The following is a 22,308-nucleotide window of genomic DNA, read 5'->3' on the forward strand; positions in this document are numbered from 1 at the left end:
GTCATGTATCCCTACCAGTAAACAACCACACTGGTCTATCTGATGCCACTGAACTCCTCCTACAGTAACTGATATGCCTCTTGCTAGCTTGTGGAAACGACACCATTTTCCTTCAAGAAACACTGTTTTGCAGTAACACTGCTTTATGTATTCTTGTTTCTTTTGCCAGATCTGTTCACTCGAAAAAGTTTCCTCCTGGTAACTGGTTTAGCCTTTTTACTAGTATTCTTTTCATAAAAAGCTTTTCCCTGTCCACAGGCAGCTTTCAGCTGGGTCTCCTACTGCAAACTATTCTGTTAGCAAGTCCAGTCCCCAAATGAGAAACCCAATTCCAGGAGCCATGTGAAGATTGCGTCTCCTTCTCTGGGTCCAGTGTAGCTTCCTGTGAGCTCCTGTGAGTTCCACTAAGCTTCTACCCAAGGTAAAGGAGTAAATCACCCCCCAAAGAGATGCCTTTTGATTTGCATTGTATTTAGAAATAGCTTTCCCCTTCGGAGCAGGTGAAGAGGTGAGGCATTTCAGAGAATTGCCCTGGAGTTTCATTCTACAGGAGGTTTCACCCAGCCACCTAGCCCTGGGAAGGAGAGGAAGCCCCCTCACAGTACAAGGCAGCTCTAACTGTAGATGCATCAAAACAGCACCTACTTTATTCAGGATAATTGTTCCCTGGCCGTACTCAGAAGTTCCTCTATTGTCTTCAGTTACACTACTGGATGTCAGCTCCTCAATCAGCCTTGCTAGCTCTGTTCAGCAAATGGACCACAAACACAAAAACCAAAGCAGATACTATTTCCTCTGTGTCTCTTCAGTTTTATTTTAACACCCAAGTATAAAAACTGTAACTGCACACGTAGAACTCCATTACTGGCATAATTGAAGACAACAGTTTTAGCTGGCATGGAATACACGATTTATTCTGTTAAAACCACTCATGATTACATGTGAGAAGGAAAGAACTCTTTTTAGCTTTTTAGAAAACAAATAATTTCTAGGGTTAGCAATTAGAAAAACAAAACCAAAACATTTGTACTTGTAACCTGAGTATACTTGCTGTGGGGCTTGACTAAGATGTGCTAAATGTAATCTTGTTTTTTTTTTTTTTTTTTTTTTCTTCAAAGAATCACCACACTTTAAGATGCCAGTAATGAAATAAAACTATGTCTGGGCAGTCTTCCTTCCACTGCTCCATCTGTGTTTCCAGCATTTTACTGTGCTTTCACATCTACTATGTGAAGTAAAGATCAATCTATTTCCAGAAGGCTACTTATGGGTGGTCTGAGTTCATTTTATTTCTTAACTTTATTTTCCAGGACATTCAGAGTTTTCTTTCCATTTTCTGTCTTGAACTTTGTGGTTTTACAGAGCCACAATACCAATAATGTAGTACCGAATATTTGTTTTTATTTCTTCCTGTATCCAGTATGGTTTTACACAGAAGTTGATCACCTCCAGAACAGTATTTGCCATACAAGAAGCATATCTGATTTGACCTTGGCCCTAATTCTCGCGCCTTCATCCACACTGTATGTGATTGACATACTTTGACCCTTCAAAGAACATTCCTCACACTTACCATCTCCGTAGAGTCATGGAATTCTCTTTACATTCTTACCACATGCTTCCACTCTGTTAAATCAGTGTGTCCTCAGAACATTTATATTAAACAAAATAAGATGATTTTCTGTAAGTAACGTTCTTGCTCTGTCTACACTAATGTTGGCAGCTCTTCACAAGACATATATTCTGTTCAGACATTATATTATAAAGTTCGCAAGCACTCTTCTAAAACTCATGTCTTACAGGTTGGAGAGAGCAAATTCCTTAGATTTTGGAATTATGGAGATAGACTCTGCCATACATGTATGGAAGTGGCATTTTGTATATCAGACACATCATGGCAGCCTGTGAATTAAGAAGTCAATCTGTGGGTGCACAATGAATATGAAGACAAAACTGGAAAATATGTGTGAACTTCTTTCACTCTGGGCCCAGAAAATTCATAGCATCAAATACAAGAAAAGAACCCTTTATACCAGAATCAAAATACACACACTTTTTCCATTTTTTTTTCCCAAACACCTCAACAACATGGCATTGCCTCTAATGGGATGAAAATCTGCTTCTCCAATGTCCCTTGATACTTACAGAGATGGGACACGGACCAGATGAACCAAAGTAAGAGTACAGGCAGCCAGAGCTGATGGCACAGTCACTGCCTTAGTCATCTGAAGATCTGAAACAATGACTCTAAGCATAATAAACTTCCTCATTAATCTGACAGCATGTCAGCCTCATGGTTTGAAGGAGGGGGAGAGGGATGGCAGGGATTCTGCCACTTCAGCAGACAACTCTATGGGTGGAGCAGGAGCAGAAAAGTACAGTAAGCCTGGCTCATTCAGTCTCGAGCAGATACATTCCTGATGCTTCAGCAACATGACTGAACTTTGCGTTAAGGACACTCCGTGCCTGCCATACTCAATAAGGAAATGGCATCTCTTACTGTTCCTGATGGTGAGCAACGATGCAGAGGGGGAACAGAACAGCAGAGAAGCAGCAAAGCAGAGGAACCAAGGCTTAAAACCTCTGACTCACATGACCTAAATAAAATACTAGCACTGTCATACCTGATTTGGGGCTTTCATGCAAGGGAAACCTATTATTTAGATAAACAGTGTCCGCCCTTAACCTCCTGAACTATCAATTTTCCCCCATCTAATACTGCAGAAAGGTTATGTTGCAGTGCCCTGTGCTTCCTCACATTTAAAGTTAGGGTAGCCAAGGGCAACAAAGACTCCTTCCTCTCTAGCCTGATAGCAGAGTTCTTCCTTCCTTTTGTTCACATGAAGAACAAACACTGAGCTGAACAATAACAGTGGATGCTTCATTATGATGCTCTCCTGGGCACACAGCCCTGGTTAGCATTATCTTACCACTTGGTTTTGTTTTGAAGGAAACCCTGAATGGTCCTTTCAATTGCTGGTGTTTCAAGATCAACATTACCTCTACTTCCTGTATTTTAAAGCCTCCTTATTTTACCAACAATATGCGGTACTATGAAAAAACCGACACAGAACCAACGAACTGATAAAAACGCCAGTCTGGGGTGCAAGCAATAACAAAAGACAATTTAAACTAGCTTTCTCTGAACCAGTTAAGCTACTGATTCTGAGCAATAGAGGAGAAAACAAAATAAAACAACAAAAACCCAACACAAACAAAAACCAAAGAAAAGCAAAACAACTTAATCCTTAGCAACTATTCAAGGAAGTGCATGTGAGGACCACAGTTTAGACTTGGAATATACTTACTCGAAAATACCCAGGCTTCTGAACACACTTCCTGAAATCAGCATTAGCGCTAGACCCCTTCCAGTCCCATCTCCTACCTTATGAGCAAAAATTGCCTTTAGATCATTCAGCAAAATCCATATCCCCTGATCTGTAAACAGACAGCTGGCAAGCCCTGTTTACGACAGACTTACCATTTGTCCTTTCCTGCAGAATTTTATTCTTCTTGGACAAGTAATTGTTTTGGACAAGTTACTAAATTATCACTCACTCTTCATGCTATGGGAAGGACAGGTGAACAAATCTAATGACAACTATGCCATCTTCTCTGGACCATCAACCCAGGCATAGCCAAGTCATAGATTTCATCTACCCTGATCCAGACAAAGGGAAAAGAAAGTGTCCTGGTTCACCACCCACTTCTCTCGCCTAATTCGGGACTAGGGAAGAGAATTCCAGGCAATCACCCACCAGTCAGTTCCCATCCCTTTGACCTCCTACTTACAAAAAGCCCTCCTCTGAACACAGGAACATCTGGAACTGTCATGCAGCTCTCGACAGCTGAGCTAATACACGTCTTTTAGAACAGCATTTTGTAGTGAACTGTCTACCATTCTTGCTGGCCACTTCCCAAGCTGTACCTGAAGCGCACATTTGCTTATATTAGGTACGAGTTGCAGTTTCTGTAATGACATGCTGCAGATACTTGTGGGAGTGGAAGGTTAATTTTCTGCACCCGTATGGTAATTATTATCATTTACTTACAGACAGGTAAACTGAGGCATACAGTAACTAAGCTATTTACATGGATCACTCAGGAAATCACTCTGACCAAAAAATGGGTTTCTTCTTGCCTTTACCTCAGTCTGTGAGACTGGTCCAAGGCCCTTCCAAACCTGGTCCAAAGACCTACCCCAACCCAAAGCATTTACAGGTGTCAGCTAACACATAATGACTGAAAGGATGAAGGCAGTGGTACTAGCTGCTTCCTTGACATATTCTGCCTTCGTTCATATCTGGTTTAGGCTTAGCAAGATGTTCCCGCTTCATTCTGTCACCTTACTGGGTGAACAAAATCATGCTCCCAGTAAGCAAAGCTATACCAAAAACAGGGCAGGCGCAAGAGCGGGCGGACAGCTTCATCCTCAGCCTGCTCTCCTCTTCTGCAAAGATCTGTTTGCAGGGGAGACAGTCTTGAACTGAGTGCGAGGCAAGCTGGCCTTGATCAGTGCCACGCTGTCGGCCGCAGCCCTCAGGTGGGTCAGCTCATTTACCCCTCTGCAGATCACATTTGTACTCCGGAGTTTCCTGTGCCCTTGAGTGCTGCAGGAACACGCGGTGTCCTTGCTGAGCCCAGACAGCTGGGGCCAGCTGGAGAGCCGCCCTTCTCTCCTCATGTTCAGACTTGACAGTGGAATTTAGTTCATTTTGCACAGGAGAAATCTGGCCTTGCTCTGACTTCTGGCCACAGCTTAGGAGCCTCTCCTAGGGCATGGCAAATCTTCAAAATGAAAAGCAAACCGTGCCTGGGGTGGCTGTGAGTGCTCTCAGTGGTTATGGTGGGTGGAAGGCTCCAGGTCAGTGCTGTGACCACCTGCTCCCCAGTGCAGTCCACCGTAGAGAAAAGTGGGGAGCCCACCTGTTTCACGTGGTGACCAGCAGAGTCCCGGTCAGTGTTACCCAGCTGGAAGGACGGCCGTGATGAAGCAAGGCCACAGAGATGCCGGGGGAGAAAACTCAAAGGCAGAGAAGAAACAACATACCTTTGAGCTCTGATGTGCACAGCATGAGGCTGTGCCTCTGTATTAAATATGAAAGTGGCTGGGATCACACTGCAGGACTGCCAGTGTTATGCTTCAACCACCCTAATTTAGCGTTTTTGGCTTTTGATATCATATTAGAATACATTGGCTTGATTTTCAAAGGTAACAAGCACCTACAGCTCCCACTGACTTTAGTGGCAGCTGCAGATCTAAAAATCAATTTAAGATAGTTTGCATATTTAGAAGTAGTGAAGGAAAATAAAAGGCCTATTGTGTGGATACGAATAGTTTAAACACTGCTGATGGGTGGTATAAGAGTCCCTTCCCTTTTCAAATGAATTTCACTTCATGTTTTGTTTGGTTTTCCTGTTGATGCATCCTGCACCCTCCAGTGCTAAGCTGGTGGGATCCCACATACTTTTCCTGGCATGTGGAGTTTAAAATAAGAGACCTCAGCAATCGGATATCCTCAGCATTTCCAGCTATTGAACACAATCAGGAGTACTGTGATCCCATTTCAGAGCAGAAAAGAAAAGACATATAGGAATATTCTCCCTGTGTTGGTGCGGGACAGACAAAAGAAAATGAAGCAAACAGGATGTTCTGCTCTTCGGTGAACCCCAGCAAATGACCCCAGCAGATAGGATACAAACTACAAACAAGCAGCTATAATATATTTGCCTGCCTGCCTGATAGCTTGTTCTGGGTAATTCACTCACAGCACAAATATGGATAAAAAGGTAAAAGGGAGGGTATTGCTCATTGAAAACTCACTTAGTTTTAACTGTGCAGTTCCAAGCTGACATGCCTTCCATCAAATGTAATGTACGCAGCCTGAAGGAAGAATATGATGTGTTTTTTTTCCCTATATGTTACTAAGCAAAAGCGTCTCATCCCAAAATACACTCAGAACATCTACAGGAGTGCTATGCTTGTCATTCAGGACTCGGGACATTAGCCTTCTAGGACATAAGCCTATTCTAAGCTTACTCACTCAGTGAACATCCCAGCTGAGGTTTCCAGAACAGCACATAGCACTCTTGAGAAGTCACTCTATCAGACTGCTTGATAGCACTCCAATAGTTGTGCAACATACCCTAGAAATGTCACTCTCCACATCTCTGCTGCTGCTTCTGGGGAGCACACCTTTGTAGGGCTTTGGGCTAATATTGGCCACTGTTTCTGTAATGGAAAAGCTAGGAAGTGTAAATGAAAATCAGATTCAGCAGAAAACAGAGCAAAATCTTTTCAACAGTAACATCTTCTGGAAAACTGCTAATTTCTAGCATATTCTACCTGCGCTGCCTCTTCACCCATGTGTGCAGTGCTTGGCCTCAGCCGTACCTTGGGCAGACCCTCTAGGGTTATTCAGGTGGCAAACCAGGGCTGACACACCATGCTCTAACAAACCATCATCTCTCTATCTCTGCCACCCTTAGTTAACTCAATCCAGTCCTGAAATTTAATCGCCTAAATTTTTCAGGGGTCTTGACAAAACTGAATGACAAAGGGCCAGGTTTTGGTTTCATTACAGCATAAACAATGAGGAGAAATGCCATAACAATCACTAACACTATGTAACTAGCATTACACTCAGATCTACTGTAAACTGAAGTAATCGCTCAATAAATTCTGTAGGTAAATAGTGGTTTATAGCTTATCATAGTACTGTCTCTTGCATGTATTTGTTACTAATGTTCAGTCTGTTTTAATAGGATGTGTCTCCTGTAGTTTATTTTTTGGCTTTCTACTAGATATCCAGAATGCCTATGGCCCCTGCTTGATTAGTATATGGAAATTTGCTTTTTACAAACAGCAATGTTTACATGGATAGTTACAAAATCTCAGGTAGCACATTACCTTTTATACTTATCCTGCACGAACACTGAAATGTAGTGAAAAGGGGGTACAAATATACAGTTGACAAATATTTGGTTAAAAGTTCAAGTGAATATTATGGAAAAAAAATATAATACCATCCAACATTATTAATTTAAGGGAATGACTGTAAATAGAAAAACTTTTTGAAGTAAAAACCTGTTTGTTGGGAGGGTTTATCACGTGTCAGTCTGCATGAAAGTGCTATATATTCCTGTTCCATCTTATCAGGAGAGATTTAAGCCTACATGATAAGATCATTTAAATTTGTGGTTAGTCCATTTTAAAGACAGGGCAAGTCTATGCATCAGATGCAGAGATATCTGAGGTTGTTCTAGCTGTGTTAATCCTGGAAACACAGAGAAAGTTTAAAGAAAAACAGCGCTGGGGCCAAAGCAGCAGGAACCTTGTTTGCAAGTGCTATCCCTGTGCTAATAAGCCCCCCCTTGGGCAAAGTTTTCTAGTTTCTGTGAAGTGCTACTCAAATGTGCATATCTACAGAGCATTGCGCCGTGGAGATGTACAGGTTTAGACTGGAGCAAACCGCCAGATCTCTGCACCGCTCTCCCCTCCCTAGCGCAGAGAACAACACAGCTTCCAGCAGCTCTGTTTGGCAGCTAAGTCGTACACTCAGAAATCTTAACATGCAGAATACATCAAGTCCTACGGCTACAGAAATGGTACATCTACTACAAAGGCTACGTCATTGGGGTCATTGTCCTCTATTGCTAACTATCGTTCTATGAGATAAAATGAGGTAGTGATGGCTTCACCAAACATGCTGATGAAATGCCAGAACAGACAAACTCTGAGAACAGCAAAAGAAATGTAGTCGTGCCTATGTGAGAGAGGGATCCATCACCGTAAGACTTAACTGCTTCTTGCCTTCATAAGCTGCACACAAAAGCATATGACTTTATTCTGGCTGAAAAACATGTTTTTGGACATTTTCTTGGCTTCCTACTCATGAGTATGTTTGCTTAAGAACATTAAGTCCACTCTAAGTACATTTGTCCTTATTCTACAAATCTGTAGCCTGAAAGATGTAACATCTTCTATGTTAACACCAGGCAATCTGGTAGAGTCTTGGACTTCTATGAGAAAATTAAGTTCCCAGCACAATATAATGTCACAAATCACCGATACTACCTCTAATCAACACGCACCTTCACTCCTTATGCTAAAAGCCTTTTGGAAAAAAGGCCATTTGCTTTAGCACTGTGCTGAAAACACAGGGGAGCAACTCACTTTGATCAGGAATTCATTACTGTGAGACTAGTAAGGACGAGATTTCTCTGAAGTGGGACCATTTTGTCCCAGAAGGCCTGTGGTATATGACAGTCTTGAACAGAGACTGAATCTTTGCAAATACACTCATATTCTTCAGCTCATTTGTTTAACAACACTGGCTCAGAAGAAATAGGTTTTGATTCACACTTGCATAAATGAGAACAGATTTGGCACACTGCTTGCAGTAAGTTTTTTCATATTACATTCAGTGAAACTTCAGAAAAATTAAATGCTGGCACTTTGGTTGCAATCTAGCAAATCATTTAGGGATATGCTTGGCATTCACTGCAGGAAAGCTGTACTGTTATCTTCAGTGCCTTTATGTTTGCGTTCAGAAATAAGCAGGTACTTCAATACTGTGTACTACGCTGGATTTATCCAGTGTAACATCCTCCTGCAAGTTAGAGTAACAGCAAACGTTTGGACAAAAACTTTACCAATCTCTTGTCTATCTACTATGCAGCTAGAAAGAGCATGCTTGCAGAGGAAAACATTTAACTTTAATGAAATGACGGGGTTTGTTTTGTTTCTATTGGATCTCAACCTAAGATACCTCTAGTCTTCCTTAACAATTAAAAAAAATTCCCTCCACCTCTCTTCATTACCATTTTCAGTTGTCTTTATATCTGTGCCAGCCACAGAGTTGGGTTACTCCAGCGAGGCTCTGCCAATGCAGCTGCAAAGCAGCCGAACAATTCCCACCAAGCCACCTAGTGAGGATGCTCTCATCCAAGTCAACAGCATTCCTGGGTCAGGTTTAGTAATCCTTTCCACCCAAATGCCAAGAACTATCTGGAAATTTTCGTTTATGTCAGCTACATCAACAGGGCGATTTTGCTGGCAAAGGAATGATGGAGGTCTTATTTTTTTCACATCCCTTATTGTCAAGATGGACCTAGCCTACAAACTGATCATGCTTTTTTTGCTCTCATTATTATAACCCTGTTACAAGTAGCATGAGTCTTTCAGTGTCCTGTGGGGAATACATCAAAAACTGTTCCACCCCATAGAGATCCTAACAATGATCAGTTCATCTTTATCCCTCCAATAGGGCCGGAAATCACCAGTGGCACTGCAAATCTGTTACCATCTCAATAGCAAAGCACAACTTTATTCCCATTAATCTGTCTTCCATCCATTCACACATCAAGTACAACCCTGCTTCATTTTACAGATTATATCCATGTTGCTCCAGACAAAGGTCACTTTATAGTTACAGTTCTTCAATTGAATGAAAGCTTTTGATGCAGTAAATCATTGTCTCTCACTGTTCAAACTCACACAATACAATACAAATAATGCTGCCCTTTCTTTCAGAATTCCCTTTCTACCTCGCTACTCATTACCAAGCATTCTTTACAAAATAAAATGAGGCACTTTTCACTTGCTTCAGCCACATAAATTAGTTATAGCACTTTGGAGACCATTTGCCATGCTGCCCTACAAACCCAAACTTTGTGCTATTTTGACACCAAAATGAGCTCCTTTCACTACATTAGTGACAAATGAAAGACAATGTAACAAGGTTTCCCAAGATTTGGCTGTTCCTAGAATTCTTCCACCTTTAGCACTGTAAAACTGAAAACCTAAGAAACTCTCCTCCCAGTACCACCTACAAGAAGTCACCTGCCTCGATAAGACGTCACAGGCAAGGTTGTGTTGTGTGCATGCAGACACGTGTCCGGTGGAAAAGAGGGCAGGAAGGAGAAAGGGCTGATTAATTAACTAACTAATCAACCAGTCCTGCTGGGACAGGAATCAAATCAAATCTTCAATTTGGCAGCATAAAGTATTCTGTCCTTTCTTGAGGTAGTGAGGGGAGACAGCACGAGGCACAGAAGTTTTCAGGTTAAGTTTGCAGACAGTTATAAATTTCTTCCAAATGGAAGAATAGAAACATGGAAGGATAAATCTTGACGTCATGTACACTCATGAAAAACTGCAACAATCTGAGGGCTCCATTATTTGGCAATGAAGGTCATAAAAAGAACTGAATCCAAAACCTGAAGGCAGACAAATTCTAATCTGAAATATAGAACAAGCATATAGCAGCCAGAGAGCTAAAACTGGAGAACACTGTCAAGGCAAAGTAGGAACTCACATTTCTTGATGCCTTCAAATTACAGCAAATGCCTTCCTAGAAGAAATGCTTCAGTGTATCATAAGTTATCAAGTATCTGAAGGAAGCATATAGGAAATATGGGGGGTCAGTTTGGGTGACCTCCTGATTGCACTCATCTTTAAACCCTATAAAGCTGAAAATAAATCATTACTCAAAAGCAAGTCGTAGCTCACTAATATTATTTGTCTTATGTTTCCAGAGCTTGAGTTCTTTCAGTCACGAGCAATGTTAATCACTTGGTAAAAGCACTCCCTGAAAAGTCCCAGTAGGCTCTCCAGTTGGCAAGCACATTCCGTTGTCTTTTGCAGCACCACCCTCTTAGTACCAGAGGGTATTTACTTAGGTGAGATGGAAGGAGACGTATTTCACAGACAGCTGAGCTGCCAGTTGCTGGTAGGTAGGTTCTATTGCTGTCTTGTATTTATTCCCCAGCATCAGAAGATCACCCACAGAATACAACTTAGAACTGACATCAGCTTATTTATCCTGTCTTCCTTCTGGATATGCATGTACACATGTAAGTCACATCTGCCAGTCCAGCTGCCCTAACCCAGTAGCTGCTACATTCAGCTTCTCTGAAACTACAGCTGGGCAAGATCAGCCCATAATCTGCTCTGACTGATATATGAATATCAGCTAATCATTTCCACCCCAAAACAGAATTCATATCATTGGCAATGACAAAAATCATCCTATGACTTGCAGCCCTAAACAAATAGATCCAAAGGTTTTTTTGTTTGTTTGTTTGTTTTTGTTATTCTTTTTCTTAACAGAATCATGTCACTCACTTTAACTAGGATATTGCATTACGGAGCAATATCCATGCAACAACAAGTACTTAAACGGAATACACATGCAGACAGTAAAGGTTTTAATATTTTGCAGTGTTTAGATCCAGGTTTCTGTCTCTCTAAGAGGAGAAGTTTTACAAAAACAGAGATCTGTCAGACTGGATTTTCCAATCGTAATTCAGGTTCACTACAGAGTCACACTGCGGCGTGGCAGCACATGACATTGCATTGCAATGTAAAAGCAACTGAGGGTATTTTTGGGTTTGCATTCCTCCACTGCACAGACCATACTGCAGCAATGAAAGGAGGAGACCAAAGGCTGACTTTCCTTGCTAAATCTGTGACAAACCACTTTTTTCCAATCATCAAATTTCATTTCTCCAGTCTGAAAGCAGAAATAAAAGGAATGAATAACTGGATTCTTTCAATCCCTGAACACATGAAATTTTTTAAAAGCAAAGTTTTCTCTGTGGCACCCTTGGGCAACCTGGAGTTCTGTTCTGACAACACCAGAGAAGTAGGTCTTCCTTCACTAGGATCTCCTCTGAACACTCCTGTGCTTGCACTGGGGCCATGAGATGCAAAGACACCAGGGAAACAGAGCAGCGACTTACACTGACAAAGAGGATTTTGATACACTCCTCCAAATGGGGCAGCATTACCATCTTAATAGCCTTTTGCTCTCAGCCCTCTTCCTGAGGACGCTGGAGATTTTTGCGAATGGAGAACAGTTCCGCTTCCCATTTTAACTGCAACAATAGCAAAGGGCTCCTTAAACTGCATCAAATAGCAGCCTGTGAAATCCCTAACTAGCCGCACTGCCTCTCCTGCCGTTTTATTATCCTCTGGCCCACAGAACAAAAGGGGGGAGCTCCTCCTCATTTTTAGCCTATTCCACACATCCTAATCCCTCAGAGGTGGCAATGGAAATTGCTTGTGGAACTGTTAAATCACACTTTCACTTTGTCTTTCATTCCCTATTCACCCTCACTAATCAAGGAGCTTCCAGCCACATTTTCCGATATCAATTTTGTTTATGGCCTATTGGTTAATGGTCCCGGGATGGGACCCCCTGAGTAAGAAGAAAGAATCCTGGGCATTTCAGACAGCTGCCGCTTCCCACCAGTTCCCACACCCATCCACTTGTTCTCATCAGACGCCCTGAATGTGCTCACCTCCTGACACCAACTGAATTAAACAACAAAGACTGAATGGGAAAGCTGACTTTGCAATCCTGCTGCGGGACAGATTCCACTTGTTCGCACTCTACAACATCCTTCAAACCGCAACACAGGGACAACTCCCCCGCCAGCTAACCCCCGGCCAGTCGCCCTAGGGACATCTTACCTCGCATCCAGCTTCCCTGTGGAACGTATAAGCTTCAACTCTTACAAAAACTCTAGCCTCTCTTGCACAAGGCCACCCACCATCACTCTGCTAATGGCTCTGTCTTGTTAGGTAGCAACTCCTGTCAACATCTTACCTGAAACAATCATTTTCATGTGATTTGCTCACTTCTCTCTGCAGAAATAATGCTCACTGAAGTGTGGGAAGGAAACATGCAATATTTACTTTGTAAAACTTTGTGAGATGCTTCTCATGTGTAAGTGCTTACAAGACTCTGTAAGGATACTAGCAACAGGACCTTATCATTGAACCATGACATCACCAATAGCACTAGACTCCCAAACCTAGAATCTAAAAGAACCAGCATGTAAAATCATAGAAATGCCAGATTTGGATTACACTATGTGAACATTTAAGGTTCAGACCCTGCTGTCTGATCTCTGGCCAGGACATTACCTGCTACGTAAAACAGTCTGGGGCACATTATCAGGGGAACCATGCCCTTGCATACTATCCATCTTGGAAAAAAATATCTAAACATAACAGCATAGTCATAAACTAAGAAAAAGCTTACACAGAGAAAAGCTCCAAGCTGCTTTCCGAATATACAAAGAATGCCTGATGGCAAGATAATGCTCACTTAGAGAAATCCACACTGATTTTAGAAAAATGGTGAATGCACACCCCAGAAACATATGGATACAGATAAAAGAGTAATTGATATATTCCTCATACAGTGCTGTTAAGCATCGTACTATCAGAGAGCCTTGCCATCATCAGTACATGTTATCAGGCCAATCTGCTCTTTAAAGGTAGGGTTCAGTCCTTAGGAAGCTATTTTCCCAGCTTACTGAAAAGATTTGAAACAAATAAAGATCCTCTCTGAACAAATGATCCCAGTTTCTGAAATAGCAAGTTTTTCTTTCCCGAAGTGTCACTACATTAGTGCCTGAAGACAGAGCAGGAAGTTGTCTACTTTTTTAATGATGACCAGAAACATCTCTGCAACACAGAAGATAATTGAGATAGAGAAGTGGTATGTCTTATACCCCGTCCTTAATCAAAATATGTCCAGAGCAACTCTTGCAAGCCATCTCAGTTTAAACCAATAAAAAATATTGCTAGTACATGCAGCCTGTTTAAAATTACCAGTATCACGTAAGGCAAATTGAAGTCACAGAATGCCATCTAATACACTAGGTATAATATCTAAAGGTTTAGGAAACACCCAATGGACCCTCATGTTATCATTATGTAGATGCATAAAATGGAAGGAAAAAAAAAAAAGTTTTGTTCCTTTTCTTTTGTTTTCTTAAACTAGGTATTACCAGTATTTTAAGCTTATCTAATCATGAATAAATGTAAATATGTTGCTGATCTGGTACTGCCTGTTTGTAGGTGGGAAATAGGCAATCAGAAGAAAGAAAACTGTTCACATACCTTAAAAAGTCTGTAGCATTTTTATATTAGCAATCAGTGCTAAAATCAGTACTTAGCAATCAGTGATTGCTAATCACTGGAACCTGAGAAACAGCAATACTCAGCTTTCTTAATACCATGACTACATATTAGAAAGTATCCTCTGAACAAAAAGTCTGCTAAACTGCTGCAGCAATCAGGACCACGACTGCATATCAACACGGAGGAACTAAACACAGTTGGTCTATGAATGTCTGTCAAAAAATAGATAGATTAAAGGAATACTTACTGGGGTAAATAGGGAAAAAAAAATGAAGAGCTGCATTTCCCTCTTTCACAATGGTTCAAAAACATATATTTTAGGAGATGGCCACAAAGAGCCCTAGTTCCCTGCCATCATACTATTACCCATCTTTTCAGTACAATACTCACACCATAGAGAACCTTAGGATTATTTAGGGTCCTGTGGCATTCACGTTAAAGTGATCACAGAAATAGAGGACAGATATTAATTTCCCATATTTTATTGATGCTGAGCCATTTGCTAAAGAGAAACTATTTATTAGAACATGCTACTAATGATAGACAGGTATGCTCCTCCTGGAAAAATCTCTCCCATAGGAACAATGCCAGAACCATTCAACTTACTTTGAATGAAAACAGGGAGACGTAATAAATTCAGGGCCTATTCTTAAATCCATGTGAATATGCAGCAACTAATTTAATATTACCCAAGGTGAGACAGGGAAAGCAGCAGAAGGCTGCCCTTGTCAACTAGACTGTTCAAATGTGTGTGTGTGTGTGTTTTTGGTTTGTTTTTGTTTTTAATCAGTTAAAACCAGCACCATTTCAACAACCGTCACTGTTACCTGCCTTCAGCCTGCTTAAAACACTATTTGTAAAAGGAAAGTAATCAATGCTCTGATCCTACCTTGAAGAACCAAGCCTGATTTCTCAATGGTGTAGAAAAAAAACGGAAAATGGAGCAACAGGGGATTTTGCAACCAGGATCTGCAAAACAAACAAACAACGTATAAGTACATATCTCTATCATATACTGATCAGAGCTCAAATTTGTAGAACAATCCCACTAGATTTAACTTCCAGAAGCATTAATGCATAATGTAGAAATAACAAGGTTGCTATTGATCTAACCCTCTCACTTCTAAGTAGAGATCTTCTCACAGGAATGTAGAGCTCATGCTGCAATTTAAAAAGGATTCTCAGGTAATAAAAAACCAACCATCATAAAAACAACATGTTTTGCTTGTTTTATTGGCAAATAAGATGATCATTCTTGCTGGTTCGGGCAGGAGACAATTTTTGAGCAAGCTGTAATTGCTGCTGTGTAATGTAATTTTAATCCCCATTAGCAATTCTAGAGATGCATCCCCTTGCCTTCCCCACGCATTCCACCATGTTCCTGCTGCCCCAGATGCAGTATGATCCACCTGTGGGTCACCACACCGGGGAAGGTAACATGGCATTGCAGTGATATGGATGTCCTCTTTTGAAAAAGGGTCAGTGACCGAGTCAAGTTTATGTGAGAATCCTGTCTTCGGAGTTTCAAAATAGGAACTGAAATTCCCTGAGGGTTTACAGTGCAATCAGATTTAGCTTGGCATCTGGGTATGCTGACCCTCTATGGCTGGGTCAGAAATACTCGAAGCTCTCTGACTCCACTATGGAGGAAACACCCATTACAGAAGATGAACAACAGCAGAGCTCTGGACACACAGGAATGGATTTAGCAAGGCTGGGATGTGGAACTGACAGTGCCAGCCCAAATGACATGAATGTGCCTGGCTTTATTGTTTGTCTGCCTGATTTTTGCTGACTGGGGAGGACCGTTCTGTTACGGTTTGCCACAAAGTAACCCCCGTTCTATCACCTATGTGAAAGTGACATTTTAATAGTAGATTTAATAAGCTCTGCCAAGAGTGTGATCAGCACAAACCCTGGTCTAGTTATCCCCACGTCCCCAGGGAACTGAAGACCAGTTCTCCCAGCGCAGCACAGTGGAAGAGCCTTCCCATCCCGACAGGCCCTGAGGGCACCATTTGGTGAGGCTGCTCCCCCACCCCATGCTCTGATCCTTTTCAGGGTTCTGCTGTCAGCACAGCCACGTCACAGAGCCCACCCCAACTGCTCAGGAAATCCAGCAGGCCTGCCTATTTGCTTTGCTTCAGTGTATTGATTTCATTTAACCTCAGCAGCAAGGCCTCACCCAGCAGCGTATTTTAGCACCAGCACGCACCTCAGCGCTTACATTTCCGAGGCCTTCTCAGTACTACACCCTTTCAGCCCAAGATACCCAACCTCCAGCAGCTGCGTCCAAATCCAGACTTCTTAGAACTACAGACAAAGATCTTAGTTTTAGAGGCGTGGAGCACCAATAGCTCCTGCTGACTTCAAATGGAGTAAGTTATTTCCATTACTCCCAAATGTCATGCCCTAATTCCACCCAACAGTCAAGCACACCTAAAGGCTGTTATATATGTTTTTTGTTGGAGGTGTCTAATGATCAGCAGGCAAACAGTGAACAGTGTTATATAAAAGTCAAGAGAGACCTCAGAAAAATGACGAAGTTTGTACTCAACAAAACTTTCCCCTGAAAAGTCAGACAGTACTGAATCACTGTATAGATACACAGAGCTGGAACATTTATTCCTAAGTGTAAGATTAACAATATCAAGGACCAGAAGTTTGGGCTCTGAAGTATACTTATGTAATAACAGGATTTGGCAGCAAATTATGCTGCCGAATCAAGGCATGTGTAACTTTCCTGTAGCGCTTTAAATGTTAAGGATATCTCTACAGTAGGCAGGTTCCATTTGTGTTTGTAGTCTGCAGACACCATCATGCTGAGATTTCTTGTGACTTTCTCATCTGATTCTGACGCAGACTGAAGAAACAAAGTCCTTATACCTGGGCTTTAAACGTAATCACTATAACCCACACGTACCCACAGCTAGCTAACAGTTTTACGGTTTTCAGAATTTAAACCAAATATACTCTTTCTTCTTCAGACAGTAAAAAATAAAGGAATGCACATGAAGAACACAAATACAGCCGGAGAACATCAGACCAGTCCAAATGTCAATGTTTTCCTTATGAAGCTGGCAAAACCATCCCAGGATGTGATATAACCTTTGTGAACTACTCCAAGTAGGAAAACTGCCATGCTAACACTTTCCCCTCTTGCATGCTAATTCGTCTTCTTCTATTCTTCTTTCTAACAAACTTCTGGAGGAAGGAGAAGCATGCCACATCACATGCCTGTGATGTACCTTGACAAACCCAGAACTCCCTTTCCTGTCATTATTCCCAGAGAGACAGACACAGCCCTTCTCACTTTTGGGGTAGGACGGAGAATCTGAAGGGAGACAACAGAGTACCTCCTTGTGCTTATCAGTCCTGTGATGCCAACGCAGCGCTGATCTCTGAGAACGTGAGAGAGAGGATGGAGTGGGAAAACTGCAAATGCTCAGCTACAGTCTCCCACAACAGCTGGATGTGTAATCAGATTGGCCCAAAGTGAAACAGTTACAAACCTGATGTCTAAGGTCAGATTTTTGGCAATCCGTGCAGTGCTATGCACATAAATATTAACCTATATATGAATGTGCACTAGGCACAGTTGTACGTGCAAACAGCTAGACATTCAAATAACCCTATGTACATTCTGTTACTGCATTTTTATGTAGTTACAATATGTGCATAACTAAGTATAGCAATGAAAAAACATAATAAATCACATCCTTTCAGCAGTACATCACAGGACCTCTCTGAAAGGCTGCTCCACAGTTACATCTGAGGCTCAGAATTAACTTTCTTTTTAGAAAGAACTTGCTCATGATATTCAAAACTAATGCTTTACTTTGAATGTTTGCTTACTGCGAAAAATAACCTTAAGTATGATTGCATTATTTCACAACTAGGTAGAGAACACATTTTTTTTTTTTTTTAATAACACCAAACTCCACATTAACATAAATTGAAAAAAGTAAATATGTATTTACATTTGTGTTCTGACCAAAGAGAAAAAAAACAACTATAAAAGGTCACTGCAAATCATTCTCTGGATTGAACAGCCTACACACAGTAGGTTCTTAAGCATATTCCAGGAACTTAGGAAATACAGAAGGAAAACCAGATTAAAAAAAAAAAAAAAAGTGTTTTGGAGGCCAAGAAGTGAATTGCCAAAAATTGAGGTACTGTTGAGCTTGGAAAGAATATCAGCAATATCAAAAAGGAAATTAAAATTGGGAGTTATAGTGAAATTAGATAGTGATTAAACTTTCTGGAAATGAGCGAAGACATCAGTTTTCAACAAGCAGGAGGATGCTGAAGAAGAGGAAAAGCAAGGCTGATAATTGGAACAATCATATAGATGCAGAAACAACAACTAAGTGGAAAAAAAACTTGAGGAACTTAGCGCATTCAGAAGAAAACAGATAATATCTATTGAGGAAAAAATGTTGTAAGAATCAGCATATAAACTGAGGTCTGATAGCTAGTATTTGTCATACACAGATGTGAAAAAATATGAAATTGAAGATGATGCAACAGAACTGAGAAGCAGCAAAACCAAACCTCAAATGGATGAGGAACAAGATGTAAACTGGTGAGCTGAAGCCTGTAAGCTGATGAAGTATAATACAGGGCTTTAGAAGAAATGCTGCAGGGAAGAATAATTGAAGACTTGGAAAACTGGGTAAAATGAAACACGGATGCTATAAAGCTTTTAACACTGTGAAATGGTAATTGTTAATGAAGAAATGAAAATCAGCAGGAAAGCGGTAAGGCAAAAGGGGAAACAGTCAGTTATTGAAAAGAAAGTACTTCCCAGACATATTAGTACCTGAAAAGATCACTAACCCACAACATGATGTAGCCAGGACAATGACAAATCCAACTGTACAGTGTGCTACCACATAAACCTGGCAAAACCACTGGTATTTCTGTAGAAGCCACTAGTACACTTTACTCTGGAGTACCAGGTATGGTGCAGGTCACTCATGAACTCAAGCTACAAGAAATGGGCTGTACGCTGATGAGGAGAACAGAGCACTCATCTGAAAGGCCACTAGAAAGCATTATCTCAGTGAATCTAGCAAAAGCGAAGGCTGACTGCTGTGTGTGTGTGTCAGTGAGTGGCAGAGGGGATGTGAGAGAATGGAGCAGGAAACAAAGAGAAGAGCTACTCAAACTGAAAGACGACTCTGGCACAAAAACAAACGTGAAGCCACAAAAACATGTTGGCTGGAAATTTGAAAGTTTTTAACCACTAGTAAACATGAGCCTTCAATTCAAAGAAGAAAAAAAAATCTTTGTTTTAGGATTCAGATTGAAATATTTATGAAAGGGAATAAGAAACAGTGCTTACGATGTGCTCCATAACCTATGAAGTCTCTTCAAATCCTGTGTGCAGACTGAGCACTAAAGCCCTGCCAATTCATCTTCTACACCGAGAGAACTGACAGAGTTGGAAGAATACAGGCTAACAATGTCTCTTGAAGATCCACATGCAACTATGGATCTTTGCAGTCAATTAAAGGAGAAAAAAGCTGCTGGCTTTCAAATACAGCATTTATGATTGAAAGCCGCCTTGTCTCTGTCTTCTGGAAAGCATCTGCTCCTCTCCCTAAGAATCCAAGCAACCACCTGAGGGTGTGGAGAACAAAAGGAGGCTTCCAGGATATCTCGGGAAGCGTTTCTAAAACTCACACGTATTTAACCATTTGTCTTGTTCCAATTCTAAACCAGCCATAGCCAAAATCTGGAGAGAGTACAGAAAGGTGCACTGTCTGAACCTAGGCCTGAATATAAGTCCTTTATAAGGCGGCTACTTGTATAGCATGCTGAGACAGAAACTTGTTCCCACAACCTTACTTTCCCAAACTTTGATTAAGAACCTAAATTTTCATTCCAACATAACGGAAAGATTTTCTTTTTGCTTCAGGAAAATAAAGGAACATACAATTCTACAGATGTTCCTGACACATGTAAAAGAATTCATTGCTTTGTCTCCTACCCAGACATATGAAAGACATACCTCTTATGATAAGCACTATTTAATAAAGGAATCAAAGATGAAATCCTGGCCTCACCAGAAATATTTCCTATTAATTTTGACAATTTTTATCATTTACTTGTATCATATTTATTATTATTTATTGCAAAACCTTTTTATTTTTCAGCTGAAGTCTCACCAAAAGCAGCACATAATTTAAGCTGAGTAAACAGTGATAGGAAATAATAGTCCAATACCAAAATGATTTCGTAAATAATGAAATTAATAGAAATAAACTTACAAAAAATGATGAAATGGTATTGAGTCTCCCTGATCTGGGCTATCCATGAGCTCCTGGAATACAATATAAATACCAAGTGCAGTTGTTCTTATTCTGCTGTCCTACTATTATGGATACTACTAGTTGGAATGATGAAGATAGATGAGAGATGTAAAAGTCAAAGCTATTTTAAGTTTTTTGAAGTCCTAACCTTACAAAGCGGTCAAATTTTTGTTTCTTTTCTTCCTTTCTAACATTGTGTTTCCCCATCAGGAGGCTTGTAATAATTATTTATTATACGACAGCAATGTAGAATAAACATTAAACAACTGAAAAATGCTTTCTGTCATGAGGCATGTTAGGAACACAAAGGTACTATGGGACAGAAAATATATCACCTTGATGAAAAGTGAATAGAAACTGGATAGATGCCATTAGATTAGATAAAGGAAGATAAATGGGAGACAGGCAGAACAGTTGAGAAACAAAAGCCTTAGAGAGAATTGATGATGACAGCAGAAAAAATGTACATTAAAGTTTGTTTTTTTAATTAGGGAAAGCTTTTTTATTAATAAACTTTATTGTTTATGGAAGCTTTATGGAAGAAATGAATCACAGAAATTGATTGCAAAAGCCCAGCAGAAAATACTAATTACTGGGACAACATCCCCTGTCAATAGCAAAGAAAGTGATGAATTGGAAAATATATTGGATGGAGTTTCAGATGTAGTCTGATAACCAGAAATTAAGCCAGTGTCCTACCAAAAAAAAAAAAAAAGGAGGAGGGGGGAAGAGGGGTGACAGGATCTTATATCAAATTAGTTATCAAAATGCCAGGAAGATAAACTACCAAGCGATTAAATAAAATGATGATTTTTACTGAGCTATGAACTCTCAAATGGTTAAAAAAAGAAAAAAAAAAAAAAAAAAAAAAAGATTTCCATCATGAAAAAAATAATGATTTTAACAAAAAAAATAACAAACGAAGACTTTAATGAAACATTTGATAAAATCTCCTGTATTAACATTTAATGTCATTTCTGTTTACACTGGGAAGACATACAGTTTCTTGCCCATATTTTAATGAGACTATTAACAAGGAAAATGGGTGAGGAACACTAGAGAAACCATGTGAAACTTCTTTTAAAATATATCGTATTCTTTTGTTTGTTTGTTTTCCTTAGATTTCCTTTTCTGACAGATTTACCTTATCTCATTGTTTGTACTTCTGGAGATTATAAAAATGACAAGAGACTTCAACTGCACAAACAATTGTAATGAATAACAAAATTACACTTAGAGCCAATACGTATTTTAGGATTCAGATGTACTGTCAAATTACCAAATACCTTAGTTTTGTGAAAAGAGCCTGGCTCTCACTACTATAGCTGGCCTTTGTGAAACAATGGTGGTTTGCTGGGAGTTTTTGCTAATTTATGTTATTGTCCTATTGCAGTAAATGATCATTGCTAATAGTCAGTACTTTTCAAAGAACACAAATTATGCTGCAGTAGCATGGAAAAGCATAGCTGAGAACTGACAAAGAAACCTGTACCATCGACACTGTCATTCAGCAGGGAAAAGAGCACATCGACAGGTTCAGTTAGACTCGGGCACTAATAAAATCAGTGCTAAGCTAAACAATTTTTTCCCCTAATTGTGCCAAAATGTCTGGGTGGACAATCTTCATGCCAGAATTTCCCTTCTTATTGTAGATTAGAAGGGTTGTTTTTTCAGCTGCAGAGCCCAGGAAAAAGCCTGTTAGGAAAACAACAAAGTTGATTTTGCATCAGATATCCCAGCAGACCTCATGACTGTTTTTCCTCCCTTCCCTGCTGGTTCTTCTTGGGCCCTATGTGCAGGAATTTCTGTTCTAGAAGTGAAAGCAACGGTCCTTATTCTGTTCATCTGCTTTTGCACAGGACCTGTGACCCAGTTCCCAGGACCAGCTCTCATTCCACAGGTTTTGTCGCCTGCAGCCCACCAGAAAGTGCCTGAGGAGAGTCAGGAGCTCCCTCCACAAACTTTGCAGCAGGCTTCACACAGCAGCTGTTCCCTACTCCCTCTCCACACAGAATAAAACTTCAGGGCAACGGGATGTCTTTTTTACAAGGT

General features: G+C 40.5%; 1 protein-coding gene across 1 annotated transcript in view; it reads right to left on the bottom strand.

Moving 5' to 3' along the window:
• RAD51B (RAD51 paralog B) overlaps positions 1 to 22,308 on the bottom strand; it is a 379,679-nt gene that overhangs the window by 108,994 nt on the left and 248,377 nt on the right. Inside the window, 2 exon segments of the mRNA XM_032188425.1 lie at positions 14,829 to 14,868; positions 14,870 to 14,908. Of these exon segments, the coding sequence (XP_032044316.1) occupies positions 14,829 to 14,868; positions 14,870 to 14,908 (79 nt within the window).

This window comes from Aythya fuligula, chromosome 5 (genome assembly GCF_009819795.1).
Source record: "Aythya fuligula isolate bAytFul2 chromosome 5, bAytFul2.pri, whole genome shotgun sequence".
In the NCBI taxonomy this organism is placed as follows: domain Eukaryota; kingdom Metazoa; phylum Chordata; class Aves; order Anseriformes; family Anatidae; genus Aythya; species Aythya fuligula.